The 16,489-nt window shown below is 43.8% G+C and overlaps 2 protein-coding genes across 6 annotated transcripts in view; both read right to left on the bottom strand.

Annotated features, from left to right (window-relative positions):
* LOC311103067 (fermitin family homolog 2) overlaps nt 1-5,077 on the bottom strand; it is a 66,890-nt gene extending 61,813 nt beyond the window's left edge. For all 4 annotated transcript variants that reach the window (XM_084144590.1, XM_084144592.1, XM_084144591.1 and 1 more), the window contains exons 1-2: nt 4,559-5,077; nt 1,326-1,483 (exon numbers count right to left, since the gene is read on the bottom strand). In XM_084144590.1, coding sequence (XP_084000716.1) covers nt 1,326-1,482 — 157 coding nt within the window. In that variant the 5' untranslated portion in view covers nt 1,483; nt 4,559-5,077. The remainder of the gene's footprint in view (nt 1-1,325; nt 1,484-4,558) is intronic.
* Nucleotides 5,078-8,272: 3,195 nt separating this feature from the next.
* Nucleotides 8,273-16,489, bottom strand: part of LOC311102776 (phospholipase DDHD1-like) — a 45,068-nt gene continuing 36,851 nt past the window's right edge. For both annotated transcript variants that reach the window (XM_084144181.1, XM_084144182.1), the window contains 9 exons: nt 14,998-15,107; nt 14,431-14,537; nt 14,070-14,332; nt 13,792-13,867; nt 13,507-13,656; nt 13,154-13,218; nt 12,881-13,053; nt 11,296-11,505; nt 8,273-11,159 (listed from right to left, as the gene is read on the bottom strand). In XM_084144181.1, coding sequence (XP_084000307.1) covers nt 10,933-11,159; nt 11,296-11,505; nt 12,881-13,053; nt 13,154-13,218; nt 13,507-13,656; nt 13,792-13,867; nt 14,070-14,332; nt 14,431-14,537; nt 14,998-15,107 — 1,381 coding nt within the window. In that variant the 3' untranslated portion in view covers nt 8,273-10,932. The remainder of the gene's footprint in view (nt 11,160-11,295; nt 11,506-12,880; nt 13,054-13,153; nt 13,219-13,506; nt 13,657-13,791; nt 13,868-14,069; nt 14,333-14,430; nt 14,538-14,997; nt 15,108-16,489) is intronic.

The raw sequence follows: 16,489 nt of genomic DNA, 5'->3' as shown, positions 1-16,489 counted from the left end.
CTAAAACACAAACGATATGTGCTTATCACCCTCACGGCAGTCAAGCAATGCATTCCGCCAAGAGTTGTTCACAATATAGTGCGGTTGCGGCCACAAATAGACCATGTTTCATCAAGAAATAATCTTATTTGTATGCCTAGCAATCAACAACAGTACACTGTTTAAAGCACACTTTTACAAGTCTCAGTCACAAATGACAGCTCCAATAAGCCCCTTATGGTGAACGACGTGAACGAGAGACTTGTAGAATCATGACTCTTTCGAGTTTTCATTCATTGCTCGCCGGTAGGGAGTCCTGCGTACTCTGGGCAAAACTGACTCCAATGAATGAAATGAGTCGAAAGATTTGTTATTTTGACTGAACGAGTCGAAAAGATCTGAGTAAGTAAAAAGAGCCGAACTTCCCATCACTACTGTTTTCCCACATGGTGCAGCAGCAGTGCTGCATATGAGCCTGGTTTAAATGCAGCACAGACGACCACAGAGAACAAAGGCCCCAATTATACTGAGCTTTAACAGGAGGGCTAAAACACGGAAATGAGCAGGTCAGGGAATAAAATCTTGTGCAATGGAGGAATGTTGGGTATTCGGGCGCTTTAGACACACTGTCAAGTCCCAAAATGCACTGCCATCGTGATGTTTTTCACCATGATACAACCCAGTGTTCCACATGCTGAAACAGAGAGATTTTATGCCCACTCTGTCCAATCTCTCACTCAGAAACTTGTGAAATGGCAGCATAATTCCATTGGAAGTGGTTGACCTGATGGTGCTTCTCATGTGATAGAATATGTGAGAAGTTACAGTATATCCATATCATAAAACATTACAAGCTAGATAGATTCTGAATTCCCACTTAAGCCAACAGGGTAGCCTGTATGTTTAGTACACGTCGTTCACTGGTTACGAGTTGCTATTATCTGTTAATGGTGTTTAGATGAAGTGGCATTCCAGTTGTCAGTTGAGTAACAATGTTGCAAAGAAAATAATTTACTGCCTCACAAATATGACTACATAACTGACAGACATAACCCAGCTGCAGATGGGAGGAAGAGAGGACAGGGGCCAAGGAACATTGCCTCGTGACCGACTATGGCCTTCCTCCCCCTTAGTCAACCACATAAAGAAAACAAATGTTGTAGAAATTGCCCATCTGAATAGAAGCATAAATCAACAGAAAATACCAAATAAACATTGACATAAATCAATCAATATCCAAATTGTTCTATTCCAATAGTTTGAATAAGATGGGGAATAAAAACAGGACATAAGCACATTTCTTCAAGAAGAAGCTGGACATAAAGAGTGCATTGAACATCTCTTACCGAGTTTCTCCACGAGTTTGAGCATGACCCCACCGATGTGGATCTCGCCGGTGACCCTCAAAGACACGTCCCTATGGAGGTCTGTCACGTGCATTTTCAGTTCCCACGTCCCGTCAGCATAGCAGCCATCGGGCATCCGTATACCGTCCAGCGCCATCCTGCCACAAATCACAACAATTAGGAAAAACTGCCCAAGAATAAACACTATTCCATTCAACTGGTTTAAAAAAATAACAATAAATAGATGTATCAAAATGGTGCTTGCCATACATTCGTTAGGTTTGACATATGCAGGTTGAAAGTGACTTTAGGAAGCACAGGACCCACACCACCATAGCCGATCAAAGTGTCAGTGTTTTGATTTGGTAAAAATGTTGTGCTTGTCCATTACTTCCAACAGTGTCTGTTTCTTCAATCATAACTAAAATATGTGAGTTTTCTTATAGGCCATTTGAAGCATGCTTTGGATATGGCTATAGCCAAGGCTACATTAGCTCTTGAGAACCCAAGGGGCACAAGGTGGCTCACAGCCGGTCCTTGTCTTGGGTTCTCAGCTGTTGGTAGGGAGGATAACTGGCTCCATGTGTACTACAATCCCGACGTTGATTTAACGTTTAGAAACGTTATTAATCCGCGCTAGCGATATGGTTTTGGAAACCTTTGGAACTTAACTTTCAATTAAGTAACAAAGAATCTTACAAATAAAAAATATACACTTATTGTGAGCAGTTTAGCAGTTGCACCTTGCTGTTCTCACACACCACATCAGCTATGACATCCTCTACCTTGCGCTCGCATTTACATTGGACCGCTCCATTCCACATTTCCGGCTGGATGGCATGTTTCTCAAAATACAGGTGGGTGTAACTTTCCTGAACTGTGACAATAAGAGTATCTGTTGTATATGAAAAATTATATGAAAGTTAAGTTCCAAATGTTTCCAAAACTGTATTGCATGCGAGGCATATTTGCGCTTAGACAGAGCATTTGGGCAGGCATCGGGGCATTTGCCTCACGGTAGACCATTCCATTCTTGTGGGCCGGCTAAGGAGTATTGGTGTCTCTGAGGCGTCTTTAGCCTGGTTTGCTAACTACCTCTCTCAAAGAGTGCAGTGTATAAAGTCAGAGCATCTGCTATCTCAGCCACTGCCTGTAACCAAGGGAGTACCACAGGACTCGATCCTAGGCCCCACGCTCTTCTCAATTTACATCAACAACATAGCTCAGGCTGTAGGAAGCTCTCGCATCCATTTATATGCAGATGATACAGTCTTATACTCAGCTGGCCCCTCCCCAGATGTTGTGATAAACGCTCTACAACAAAGCTTTCTTAGTGTCCAACAAGCTTTCTCTGTCCTTAACCTTGTTCTGAACACCTCCAAAACAAAGGTAATGTGGTTTGGTAAGAAGAATGCCCCTCTCCCCACCGGTGTGATTACTACCTCTGAGGGTTTAGAGCTTGAGGTAGTCACCTCATACAAGTACTTGGGAGTATGGCTAGACAGTACACTGTCCTTCTCTCAGCACATATCAAAGCTGCAGGCTAAGGTTAAATCTAGACTTGGTTTACTCCATCGTAATCACTCCTCTTACACCTCAGCTGCCAAACTAACCCTGATTCAGATGACCATCTACCCATGCTAGATTACGGAGACGTAATTTATAGATTGGCAGGTAAGGGTGCTCTCAAGCGGCTAGATGTTCTTTACCATTCGGCCATCAGATTTGCCACCAATGCTCCTTATAGGACACATCACTGCACTCTATACTCCTCTGTAAACTGGTTATCTCTGTATACCTGTCGCAAGACCCACTGGTTGATGCTTATTTATAAAACCCTCTTAGGCCTCACTCCACCTATCTGAGATACCTACTGCAGCCCTCATCCTCCACATACAACACCCGTTCTGCCAGTCACATTCTGTTAAAGGTCCCCAAAGCACACACATCCCTGGGTTGCTCCTCTTTTCAGTTCGCTGTAGCTAGCGACTGGAAACAGCTGCAAAAAACACTCAAACTGGACAGTTTTATCTCCATCTCTTCATTCAAAGACTCAATCATGGACACTCTTACTGACAGTTGTGGCTGCTTCGCGTGATGTATTGTTGTCTCTACCTTCTTGCCTTTGTGCTGTTGTCTGTGCCCAATAATGTTTGTACCATGTTTTGTGCTGCTACCATGTTGTGTTGCTACCATGTTGTGTTGCCATGTGTTGTCTTAGGTCTCTCTTCATGTAGTGTTGTGGTGTCTCTTGTCATGATGTGTGTTTTGTCCTATATTTTTTATCCAAGCCCCCTTCCCAGCAGGAGGCCTCTTGGTAGGCCTTCATAGTAAATAAGAATTTGTTCTTAACTGACTTGCCTAGTTAAATAAAGGTTAAATAATTAAATAATTAAAAATAAAGGGATGTCCAATGGCTCAATGTAATTGGAGTCATGAATACGTTTTAAAGCCAGTCAGCGATTGAAACAACAACGCAACCTCCTCGCCCGTTTCGGTAAAAAGTTGAGGGATGGGGCTGGAGAAATGTAACCACTCCAATTCATAGACATAACTATGGATGCAAGGACTGACCATCAATGATATCAACATTATAGTTTGAACAATGTTTTGAGGCTATACAGTGTTTGTTTACATCGACTATTCACAAACATTGGAGTAAAACAAACATATTTTGGGTTCTGATTGGGTACGACAGTTGAACTAAGCTCATGAGGCATTAATAAGTTATATTCTGCAAGAATCCATGGGTACATATAATTAATTTATACATCCAAAAATGCATGTAACAACCACAAATTGCCCCTTTAAGGCTACATGTGAAGGACGCAATTAATCGATAACCAATAAAGAACAAAGGTTATGGCAATCTGAACTTCAATACAAATACTTTCCCGTCTTTCTTTGTGTTCACCTGCTTTTTCTAACGGTAAAGACACCCTGACATATATGAAGTTGATTACGTAAGCAGCCCCATACAAGAACTCCTGAGAGCACACGGAATCTGGTCAACCAGTGTAACTCACTTAAATATGTCCATAAATGAGCAAAATAATACGTTTAAACGAGTAAAAGGGAGTTAGAATCATACATTATTTACCAGATATAACAGTCCTTTTAAATCTGCAGTTGGCGTACAAAAGTCAATATTTTCATATTCCCGAGCGGGCAGTGAGCAAAAAGAACTACTACATTTATTGAGCTTTGAGGACGAAAATGTTGTGTCCACTCACCTTCTCAAATACACCAACCCAAATCCAAAAAGCCACTTAAACTCCCGAGGTTTCGATAGTCAACCAGTTATTTTCTAAATCATGTAGGCTATCTGGGTCTATTCAAAGAGAAAATCCCAAAGAACTCGTCCAATTGAAGTAACCTAAGGTGCCTCCTGGCTTCAGCTAATGGAGTCCAGCAGTCTCTCTTTCTCCCTCCCTCTTTCCAAAAGATAACGTCACTCACTGCTCCAGCTCCAATCGACTTTTCCTTTCAAACGGTTCAGCAGTGCCCCTCTCCCAACATTACCCGCACGGTCATTTCCCCTGCTCCTTCCATACTTTTTTTTTTTTTTTTATCTTTAATTGAAAGGGGTCTTGTGTGACGCGGGAATGTACGTACAATGTCATTTTTATCATCTCGCTGGTCTTTTCTAACCACCAGGCTTGGAGTTTAAATTCTGTCCCCAACCACGCACTCTTATTTAGAAATACATTGGGAAAGTTAAAACTACGCTCTTGTCTGTCGTGTTTTATTTCATGCTTTCATTCATAACTGACCCATTGTGGAAAATTCAACAGTTTGGTTGGGAATAACAAGCGCACAGAACCGCTGCTGCATGCCTTTTATGGAAATAGTATGGCGCTTGCGGTGGTACATCCGGGGACCGCTAAGGGGTCTTCGCCTAGGGAATTACACACAATTACTCATTTAGAACAGACTTTCTAAAGCCCCCCCTCTACAGTGTATCAAATCCAGAGACTGAGCCCACTAGTCTAAAATACGTCGCACTATGGCGCTCTCACTGGTAAAGATGTTACAAAATGTCCAGTGTGCAGCCTGAAATATGATTTGGAAATAGCTTCTGATCACTCCTTTTTGATGAAACGCATGTAAAAGGTTTAACATAACAGGCATTGCACTTGTTTTCCTTAAATGGTTTCCTACCCTCTCCTCTTATCAGACCCACACATTCTATCTGTTCATTATTTTTCTTGAGCTAAATAAAACAAGATAAACTCTCTCCCTGTATTTTCATTTCTGGTACATCATTCAAATATCAACATTAGGAGTGGATTGTAGGTCTACACTTTGATATATCAACAGGCATGAGTTATAAAGAATCAAACCCTATTGACGGATCCACAGCCACAGCCTTGAAAGAATACCCTGTTGAGTGTGCATGGATAGTAGTTATTAGTAATTGTAAACTAAATAAAATACATATCAATGTGTGGAATTGTACAGATTTTTCTATCCACACACTGTTTCCACCACTCTAGAGAATAATTATATATTTAGCCAAACTACTCATTTGTTTGGCTTTGTTGATGTGCATTCAAAGCCATAGCAACACAAATGGCTAGTTTGGCAAAGATTGAGCTGCTGTCCATTTTTTTTCCATTGCATCTGCTGTTCTGTACAGCAGCATGCTCTCCTGCTCCAAGTGGTCGGTGGTAAGGCATGAATCATCAGGGTTTCTGTCTCTCCTCCAGTGTTCTGCTCTCACTAGTGTCAGCTCTCCAGCTCCAGCTAAGGAGTTTGGGCCTCACACTATGGTCTGCAATGAAACAATGTATAACCTTTCTCTCCTGCTGCTCTGACCCTCTCGTCAGAGTCTGGCAGCCGACCCATTGCCTTATATAGGCTGTTTTAATTGCCGGGTAAACATTTGAGTCAGATGCAGGGAGCGCAGGAGAGTGGAGTGGGAACTGGTGCTGCAGAGGAGAGGAGAGGAGAGAGACGGTACACTTAGGTGGAGTGGAGCGTGCTGTGCCCTATAAAAGTACTGAGTCTGGCTTTCACACATCACCGGGGGTGTCACTAAAATAGTCTCAATCAATTCCAGACAGTTAATTACTGATGTGGAACTTGTACTGTGTCTTCTAACGAAGTTCACAACAACGTCTGTAATCAAGTGGATATGGCACTGTCCAATGGAAATGTGTTACTTTGTACAAATCAAATGACATATAGCCTACAATCACTATTACGGCAAACCATCCTAGACATGGACATATAAACATAGTTAGAAAGTAGTTTAAAATTCACTGCCAGGGTATTTGCGTGTGATTTAACTAGGAGTTAGTACTGCACAAACTAAGAGAAGGGCAGTTGAAGTACAGCACCCTATAAACCCTTGCTAATAGCTAAGACATAAGGACCACTGCAGGGCTGCTGAGCAGTAATAACTAGTAACTGAGTAACTGTGTCATGCTAATTGCCTCATTGTTAATCGAGAGAGGAAATCGACTTGGAGAGGTCTGTGATGACCAGATGGTCAATGGGGGCCATTGTTTTACTACATGGGGAGGTCTGCCATCTTGTGGCCAAACCTAGAACAATGGGTATTGTCGTTTTTTGTTGATGTTGCATTCACTTAACTTTTAACTAATCCCATCTCTGCTTTACAGATATTGCTTAACTGCATTTGGATTCTACTACTGTACCACATTAGATACATAAAAAGTGTTAGGCCCATATCTTCAATCACACAAAGCTCCATTCATTAACTATCAATCAGCTATTGTGGTGTGGGTGGAAAGTCTGTGGGGCCGAGGAAAGAATTTGATGTATGGTTCAAACGAAACAAATAGCAGTATTGTGCTCCATCAAAACCTGGAGTTGGAAACTAGTGAATCTTTCCCATTAAATATTTGGAGAATATCTTCCTCCCTCAGCCTACTCCCAGACCTTCCTCCCACACATTTAAGCAGTTCTCATTCAGACAGACCAGACCAGACCAGACTTCAGTACAGGCCTTCCTCTCAGATATCCTCCTTGGGACATGACAGAACACATTTAGAAGCAGCAGATGGGAGAATAATACAGAATAAAAGAAGCCATTGTATATATATAAAAAAAATATGTTTTAATAAAAAGGAAATAGTGTTTCGGATGGCAGTTTGAATCCATTTCAGGCATGGTGGGTAATTGCACAGCTCTAGGGACAGTCACTTTTCCAGCAGAAATCCTTTCAAAGTCAAACTAACAAAATTTTAAACAGTCTTATTGAAAAAGGTTTTGTTTATACAGTCGACCAAGACATTCCTAGATGATGGTACCTCTCATTCTGTGGACATAATCTGAAAGGCGAAAGCCGTGGATCATGTTCAGTTGGTGGAAAATGTTTTGTAACAGAGTGAAACAGGGAGGTACTACCTGAACTTGTCCAATAAGAACACAGATGTCTATATTCCGTTGCAAAACATTTTGCTACGGTGTGCCCTACAGAACACAACTTGTTTTACAGACAACCCCTTGGGGTTCAGAGGTCATCCAAAGCTCTCATTAAACTAGGGGTGACTCTTGGATAGACCAGCTAGCTACTGTACTTTGACTTCACTAGATGCTTGGCGCTGAGATGAATGGTGAGAGAACATAACAAACATATCCCTAAGGTTTGTGAAACCTCTGACGAGTCCCAAGACCATTATCAAAACAGAACAAAAAACAGAATGCGCACAGCACACCATTTAAACAAACCTAGCTCTTTAGCCAATGTATTTCTGAACCTAGTTATCATTCTGTGCTTGTTTATTTGAGTGAGGTTCACCTTGTGATAGCTGGCCTGATGTATCGAAACTTTAATAGACCACAACTATGACAGCCCACGAACAAAACATCCTACAACCATCATTCTAAATTGCCCCCATACCCAGCCAGTATCATTTAGCATGCAGAGCCATCAGTTGAACTGTCCTTGATCAGTACACTCAAAACAACATGGTGGGGAGTGTTCAAACCCTTTATAAGAGAGAATAGTTGCATGACTGCCCGATGTGGAAACAACTTGATTTATATGGCAGAGAAGAGGCACCGTTTTTCACCTGTTTGTCATTGACATTTAACACAAACACACAAAATGCAATAAGGGCCATGTCTAAAAGGGGTCCTGTTCAATTTCAAGCCATTGAGAATGTGTAAGGTCCACCATCATCATTCATTCTGAACATCTCCAAGTAATTTTACCTTATTGTCCATGACTTCAAGAGCTGTTCTCTGGTCCTCTACAAGGAAGTCTGGTCCAAGTCCGCTTCACAAAATAGGCCCCACTCTCACATACACATCATGCATCTACATTATAAACTACTCAAATAAATCCAGTCTGTGGACTACAAGACCACTGGGACAGTTAGCAAGAGCTTGTGCCATACAGATTATTAGACAATTCAGTTGAGACTTATTTTGATGACAAAGCATAGGACATATAGGGAACTCTACAATGACAATGTTCAGTCAGCAGCACACACATTAATTTGAGGTTAGTTCCATTTCATCATCCTGCATCTATCATCTTATAAAACTGTTCATATAAAAAACAAATGCCGTGTGGGATGTGTTTTTAGATAGTGAGCAGCTAGCGCCAGACCATCTGAATGCAGCTTCAGGATTTCAGAGCTGTTGGGAACACTCTGCAATAATCCTGATGAGACACATTTACATTTAAAAGGACCACATGGGATGCAAAGTGATTCAGGCATCATGTTTCTCATTGCGAGCCATAAAAAATAAATCTATTGAGCTTGTTTAGTTTTGCATATTGTTCTTGGGAAAAGCAACTAAAGCTGAATAACTCTGACCTGAAGCCCTTTACTAAAGAGAAAATGCCCTTGGATTTCAACATGCTCTGTTCATTCTCGCTTAGCCACTAAGAGTGAAGCAGACAGAATAACTTAATGACATTAAGAGATATTTGGCCACCTGCTGGATTCCGGGATCTACATTAACACTACTACAGATTCAAAAATGGTCTTGAAAAATTAATTGGATTAATATATATATATATACTTTCTTTTATCTGGGTATCAATGCAAATAGTAGGCATCTGAAGGTCCCTTTATGTTTATAACCTTCAAGGTTTCTGAGGAGAGTTTCTACTGGCTCGACCCTCTGAGTTACAGCTCCTCTGTCCAACCACAGAATGAAGCACTGACATGATCTCTCTTTTGATTGGACACTTGCATTGCATACAAAAGGAACTTATCAGACTTCAGACTATCCATCTGAACTGATTTCACCTGTGTTTTGGTTAGATTGAAAAGTTGCCCTGTAACATAAAATGGAGGGTACATTTCAAATCTCCGTATAAGGACCTACATGGTTCCTGGGTGACTAAAAGAGAAACTTAATGACATTTAATGACAATAAGGTAAGTTACTGGTCATGGCTGGCTACAGGGTAAATTACACTTATCAAGCTTGACTTTCACATGGATGTACGTCTGTCACTTGAATGTTCTGCTGACATTGTGTGAACGTCATCTGAACGTCAAGTGAGAGTCAAGCCGTTGTCACACACTCGCTGGACGCAAAGATGTACCTCATAACCAAAACAAACAGTTTGCCACACAGCACCATTAAGTTATTAAACCAAAGACATAAGGTAATGCTGTTATACAGAGTCTTCTTGTCACTTTGTAGTGTAAAAAGAAACAAAAATTGCTTTTTGTAGATCTCTGTTGATCGATACTTCTATGAAAAAGTCACTTGATAGTCAAATGGTAATAAAAAATAAGTAACTCGTACAGCGTCCTTGTGGAATATCAAAATAAAAACTAGAGACAAGTTCATAGTCGCCCCCTTTTTCTTTACATATCCAAAACAAAGAAAAATAATATTAACTATGCCGTATTATTTTCTTAGGGAAATATATGAACATTCTAATATATAAATAAAGTTTAGACCCCTTTGAAAGTTGCATTGAGTTTGCTCAGACAGTGACATACTGAAGGTTTTGAGACTAAGGGTCCCAGTATTCAGCCCAGGTCCTTGTAGATGGAAGCATAGGGTAAGACGAGACAGACCAGTGAGGATGAGGGAGTTTACTGAGGGGGCCAGGCTGACTTGTACATCCTCTCCTCCAGGGTCTGTGGAGGAGAGATTTGGGCTGGGCTGAACCATGGCTGCTACATATGGGGGAGATGGGTACATCCGGGAGGGCAGCAGTTTCAGACAGTGATCTTAGAGGAAGAGGACACCCCTTCGGTAGCGTGTAATGGAATCTCTGACATACTCGTTGGCGGCTGGACTGGCTGGGAGGATACATAGAGGATCCTACTATGCCCCCATGCTTCATAGAGCATGCATTACATTTTTTTACATTTTAGTCATTTAGCAGACGCTCTTATCCGGAGCGACTTACAGTTTTAGTGAGTGCATACATTTTCATACTGGCCCCCTGTGGGAAACGAACCCACAACCCTGGCGTTGCAAGTGCCATGCTCTACCAACTGAGCTACACTGGTCATAACGGTGACAGGAAGGCTGCACCCCCTTAGGGGGGCATAATCCAATGTGTGTGTATCCATCCTAAACTGTACGGTCTGTGTAGTAGAGGTGTGTCAGTATACAGAGAGAGAGAGAGAATGGAGTAACAGAGGGTGATAGAGATGTTATGTTGTGCGCGTGTTGACATGGGGTCTCTCTCTGTATGTTAACTCTGGGTCAGGACTGTCTTCTGTGGGTGGCGGCACGTTGGCCTGCTTGTATATGAACGTCAGTAGGAAGAGCGCAATATCGTGTGAGACCCAATAGGCTGTATGTGAGGTCACAGCTGACCAATAGCGGCTCTCCACAAGGCCCTCACGGAGTTCAAAGTCAATGCGGCGTTCCATTTCAACTGTAGAACAGAGATAGATTCACTGTGAGAATACATCAAGGGTGGCAAATATTATGAAAAGTCACTTGTTATTACATGGACTACAATACAATTATTCTTGAAAGTGTAATTGGGGTTGAAATGTAGCTGAACTAACCTGAGGGGTCTATGAGGGTGGAGGGGGAATGGGACAAGGTGGACGACAGGCCGTAAGCCGATTGGCTGTCGACTGTCCTCTTCGGGTCCTCCTCCTCCGGGGTCCCACCCTCGATGCCAAAGGACACTCCGGAGGGCGCGGAGCGGGAGAACCGAGAGAACAGGATCCCTCCTATCCCCTTCCCTATACTGTTACCTATACTGGCCGCTCCTAGACAGAGAGCGAAAGACCGACACACAGAGAGAGCGAGAGACCGATACACAGAGAGAGCGAGCGAGACACAGAGCGAGCGAGAGAGAGCGAGACACACAGAGAGAGCGAGCGAGACACAGAGCGAGCGAGAGAGAGCGAGACACACAGAGAGAGAGAGAGCGAGAGACCGACACACACAGAGAGAGAGAGAGAGCAAGAGACAGACACACACAGAGAGAGAGCGAGAGACAGACACACAGAGAGAGAGCGAGAGAGAGCGAGAGAGAGAGAGCGAGAGACAGAGAGAGAGAGAGACACAGAGAGAGAGAGACACAGAGAGAGAGAGAGACACAGAGAGAGAGAGAGAGACACAGAGAGAGAGAGAGACACAGAGAGAGAGAGAGACACAGAGAGAGAGAGAGATAGACACAGAGAGAGAGACAGACACAGAGAGAGAGACAGACACAGAGAGAGAGACAGACACAGAGAGAGAGCGAGAGAGACAGACACAGAGAGAGAGAGAGCGAGAGATACATTTTAGACAGGGTGCGACAAAGGTGAGTGAAGTAGACCCTAGACATACGGGTTGCCTCCCAGAATTTTCAAATGCTCAGGCTTAACAGCTTCTGTTCGTAATAGAACGTCAGTTTGGCATAGAGGACCTACGTCACTACCTTATCCGCTTGAATAAAATACAAAATGGTATCTAGCAAGATGGAGATAAGAGGTTCTTTTTAATGAGTGCAACTACCTTCACTAAAACCACTGCAAAGCTTTTCCCTGCAAATTTGGTTTCGAATCATGACGTTCTGGCATGTCTGCCTCGTGATTTGTTGGGAGAGTTGTCTGTCGGAAGAGGACCCACCCCAGAACAATTTTTTCCCGCTTATCAAAGTTGCCAAAAGAGGCCATCATTGAAACCAGACCCTAGTCACTGTTGCCTAGGGTGGAGTTTTGGAGACTAGCCCAGTAGTATGGCTCTGGTCTTTACATGCTCTCTCCACAAGATGGCAGAGGTGCCTATGTCATAAATGATCAGATAGGTGGGTCTGTGATGGAAATACTGTATGGAGTGTGTCCATTAATAGATGTCAACTCCATCACAAGATGCTGGGTACATGCTGACGTACTTGTGAATGGAACCACCTGCTTTGTCTACTCAGGACATGTTGTGCTGTCTACGAATATCTGCTGTACAAATGACTGGATGTAAAATCTATGAGAACCTGCTGAGTGAGGTAATCTTACAATTAAGTAGAACACCCAGAGTTTGAATCTGCATCATGTGCACAGGTAACGAAGGCACTCATATTTAAGGTAATAATAATGTGCAAGGTGATTTGAGGCAAAAAGGCTCTAGACAGAGAATCAACCAGAAGACTGACAGACGTACCTAGTATGCTGGCCTTGCCCATGCTGGCGATGGACTCTCCGTAGTATTTCCTGGCCAGGACAGGGGAAGTGGAGGGGCTGGGGATGCTCTCCGTGTCTGACGTCGGGTCCTTCTGTGGGTTGATGAACGTTGGCCGGATCTCATCGTATGGTGTGGGGTCTACAGCACTACACCTGGGAGAAGAAAAACACCACTGTCCATACAGAAAGTCGTAGTTTCAGCAGTTTATATGTAACATACAGATTCACCTTGGGAGAATGAATGACCTCTTACCAGTGTATCTGTGCAGGTGCAATGTTGCTGTAATGTTTAAGGATGAGGGGCTCCAGTCTGTAGGCCTGCAGCAAGGACAAACCAATCATAGTCAGTCTATCACCCTGTCTTTCCTCTGGGTCTAATCATCCATAAGATAATGAAGGCTCTAAGAAGTGCTGTGAGGTAAGGGGTAGGGCAGGGCTTTTCAAATTTGGTCCTGAATGGATGATGTTCATTCTTCCACTCTAATCAGGGACTGATTTAGAACGAGAGAGAGAGAAACAAAAAACAGAAGTGTTTCAGCCCTCCAGGACTGTAATAGAATAGCCCTCGTGTAGCCCTGTTGTAGGGTATCTGTGTGTGTGTCTCACCACAGGGTCTGTGGGGTGGAAGACGTTGAAGAGTCTCTGGCAGATGGAGCGAGGCAGGATGTGGTCCTGTTCTCCACTGTTCCCTGGTCTAATCCCTCTCAGGGCCAGGAACACCGCCAGGGGAGAGCCCATACAGAAGAAATTCTCCACCTGGGGAAGAGGAGGAAACAGACATCATCTTTCCTTCAGTTCTTTGCTTAGTCATCTTGTTACTTTCTGCTATTATCACCCTGGATCCTGTGTCCCAGTTGAAGGGATTGTTTTTGCGCAGTTAGTACAGTGTACCTTAAATTTAAGAGCAGGGGGTGCTAGCGGTTTGGAGGCCTCCAGGCCTTGAAGCTGATCCTCTAGCTCTCGTAACCTGAGGAGAGAGTTTCAGTAATACTGTTAGTATTCAGACCATTAACAAAATACCTACACCACTCACACCCCACTCCTTCCTACACACACCCCCACTAGTGTCTGTAGACACAGTTTAGGTAGCCATCTCAACTGTGACAGAGAGAGACAAACACACACACATATCCCATCCCATTCACCCCACTACTCACCACCCTGCCTACCTGTTCCTGGTTAGCTGCAGCTGCTCCAGCAGTCTTCTCTCCTCGTAGGAGACCCATCTCAGGTCCAGCGCCTCCTCCAGCTCCTGGTGCTCCTGCAGACAGAACCTCACCGGGTCCCAGCCTGTCATGATGTCAAAGGTGATCACGCAGCCCAGGGAGTGAGACACGATGGACACCTTGCCCCCCTTCTCCTCAAACTCAGGGTTCCTCGAGCAGAACAAGGTGTAGAGGCGGTTCAGCTCCGACGTCAGGCCCTTGGTGATCTGGAGATGAAGAGAGAGTGGTATCAATTAGCCAGGGCCAATATGGATGTCAAGTGAGATTTGAGAGCTTAAACGCATTGTGTGTGTTTCAGTCTCACCTCGTCCCTGTACAAGGGACTGGTGTAGTACATGATGTCCATGGCACTGCTGTTGAGCAGGTCTCTCAGTCCTCGCACCTTGTCTGGGGTGATGGAGTCCACCGTATCTACAGGAAGACACACACAATTCAACCATCAATAACATATACAAATATATGTCTGACAGTGGATACTTTCTATGAGTAAGCCTTCGTCTATCCTCTATACTTCTATAGATCTATTTGTATTCAGATCAACCTTCCATTCACTTGGCTAAAACAGTTAAGGCCTAAGACCTGTATAGATATAGAATACTCAGTACTGTATGTGCATCATAGACAGAATAGGAAATTAGAGGGCGTAGGAGACAGGACAGGAGTAGTAGGGCAGAGGACAGCACATGGAACTCCATGTGAGAGATGTAACCTAGCTGCCTGGCTTGTGGTTCCACAAGTGTGACCTAAATTCACCACGCCATCACAAGGTGGGTGTCACCTCCTGGATGCTAGTGGAGGACAGCAGCTGCTCTCTCAACTCAGCTCAATTGGGATTGAGGACACACTCTGCACAAGCAAACACACGCCTTACCCCCATCCAGTGCCAGTTTGGAGCGCCACTCCACAGGCAGGAACTCCACATACTCCTCTGTGTACTCCGAAAAGTGCTTCTCCTCCATCTTCCTTACTGCCTCCCTTAGCCTGGACACACAGACACAGATGACACAGACAGTTTATAATTGCTATATGCATAATGCATATGAATAGTTTCTTGCTGTTCGGTCTTGAAAAGTGTCTTATTTTTTAACTAGCCTTTAATCTATGTGTCCTAGATCAACTAAAAAAAAAAAAAAAAAACACTAACAGACAGACAAACAGTGCATCAACCGAACATCATCACACTTCATTGCGAGCAATCATCCTCGCAGCAGAAGGCTACCAGACGGTACCTCATTGCTGCTGGGTGAATGAATGAATAGCTTTACAATATGGTCAATACACTGTCTACTAGTCTACCCCTCTCCAAGTCAACCAGGAAATCCTTTGTGCCTTGTGTTTGCTCTCCCCTTCACTTAATGACTATGTGTTTGAGAGGGATGACGTGTGTCCATTTCACCGCTCACTGACGCAGTCCAGTGACTCACAATGGCTGCTAGCAGGTTACGTTAGTGTACTATGTTAGATACACAAACAATGGGAGAGTGGCTGCTGTTGACATAAAAGGGATGACCTGGGAGTGACATCGGCCTTAGGTGAACTGGTCTGTGACACTGCCTGGCGCTAATGCAGTCTTTCATGCAGTCTGTCTGGTGGGCTTTTATGCACCTGTATAGTAGGCTTCTATGCTAAAGAGGCTAGCAGGATAAACTGTGCAAGCCAACGCTAGGTTATCTCAAGTGGCTAACTGGTGAACGGGGTCGCAGTACTGGCTTTAACGGTCTTAACAAAAAAATAAAATAAAATAAAATAAAAAAAACCACTGACACCTGAGGAGGATCATACAGAGAGAGGCTGCCGTTACTGCCCTGCCACTCAGAACAAGCAGCCATTATTCTTAGTGGAGAGGTATGGAAGGAGAGGTGAGAGGAGAGGTATGGAAGGAGAGGTGAGAGGAGAGGTATGGAAGGAGAGGTGAGAGGAGAGGTATGGAAGGAGAGGTGAGAGGAGAGGTATGGAAGGAGAGGTGAGAGGAGAGGTATGGAAGGAGAGGTGAGAGGAGAGGTATGGAAGGAGAGGTGAGAGGAAGTGAGAAGATGGTGGTAGGTTGAGAGAGAGAGATAGAAAAGAAGAGTGTTGTCAATTTAAAGTGTTTGAGTGGTGAGTGAGATACTAAAGAGAGAGCCTCTAGAGATAGAGGGGGTAGAGGAGAGGGAGAGGGGAGAGAGCGCGAGAGGGAGAGGAGAAAGGAGAGAGAGCAGAAAGGAGAGGAGAGCGAGAGAAGAGGGAGAAGAGAGAGGGGGGGAGGAGAGAGAGAGAGAGAGAGAGAGAGAGAGAGAGAGAGAGAGGAGTGTGAAGGCTGATCTTTCCTCGAGGCTTGATGGAAGGCCAATAGCCTAATCCCAGCAGTGTAGGGAATGAGGCTT

Source organism: Coregonus lavaretus (genome assembly GCF_964263955.1).
Source record: "Coregonus lavaretus genome assembly, chromosome: 27".
In the NCBI taxonomy this organism is placed as follows: Eukaryota; Metazoa; Chordata; class Actinopteri; order Salmoniformes; family Salmonidae; genus Coregonus; species Coregonus lavaretus.
This window is presented reverse-complemented; position numbering and strand designations above follow the sequence as displayed.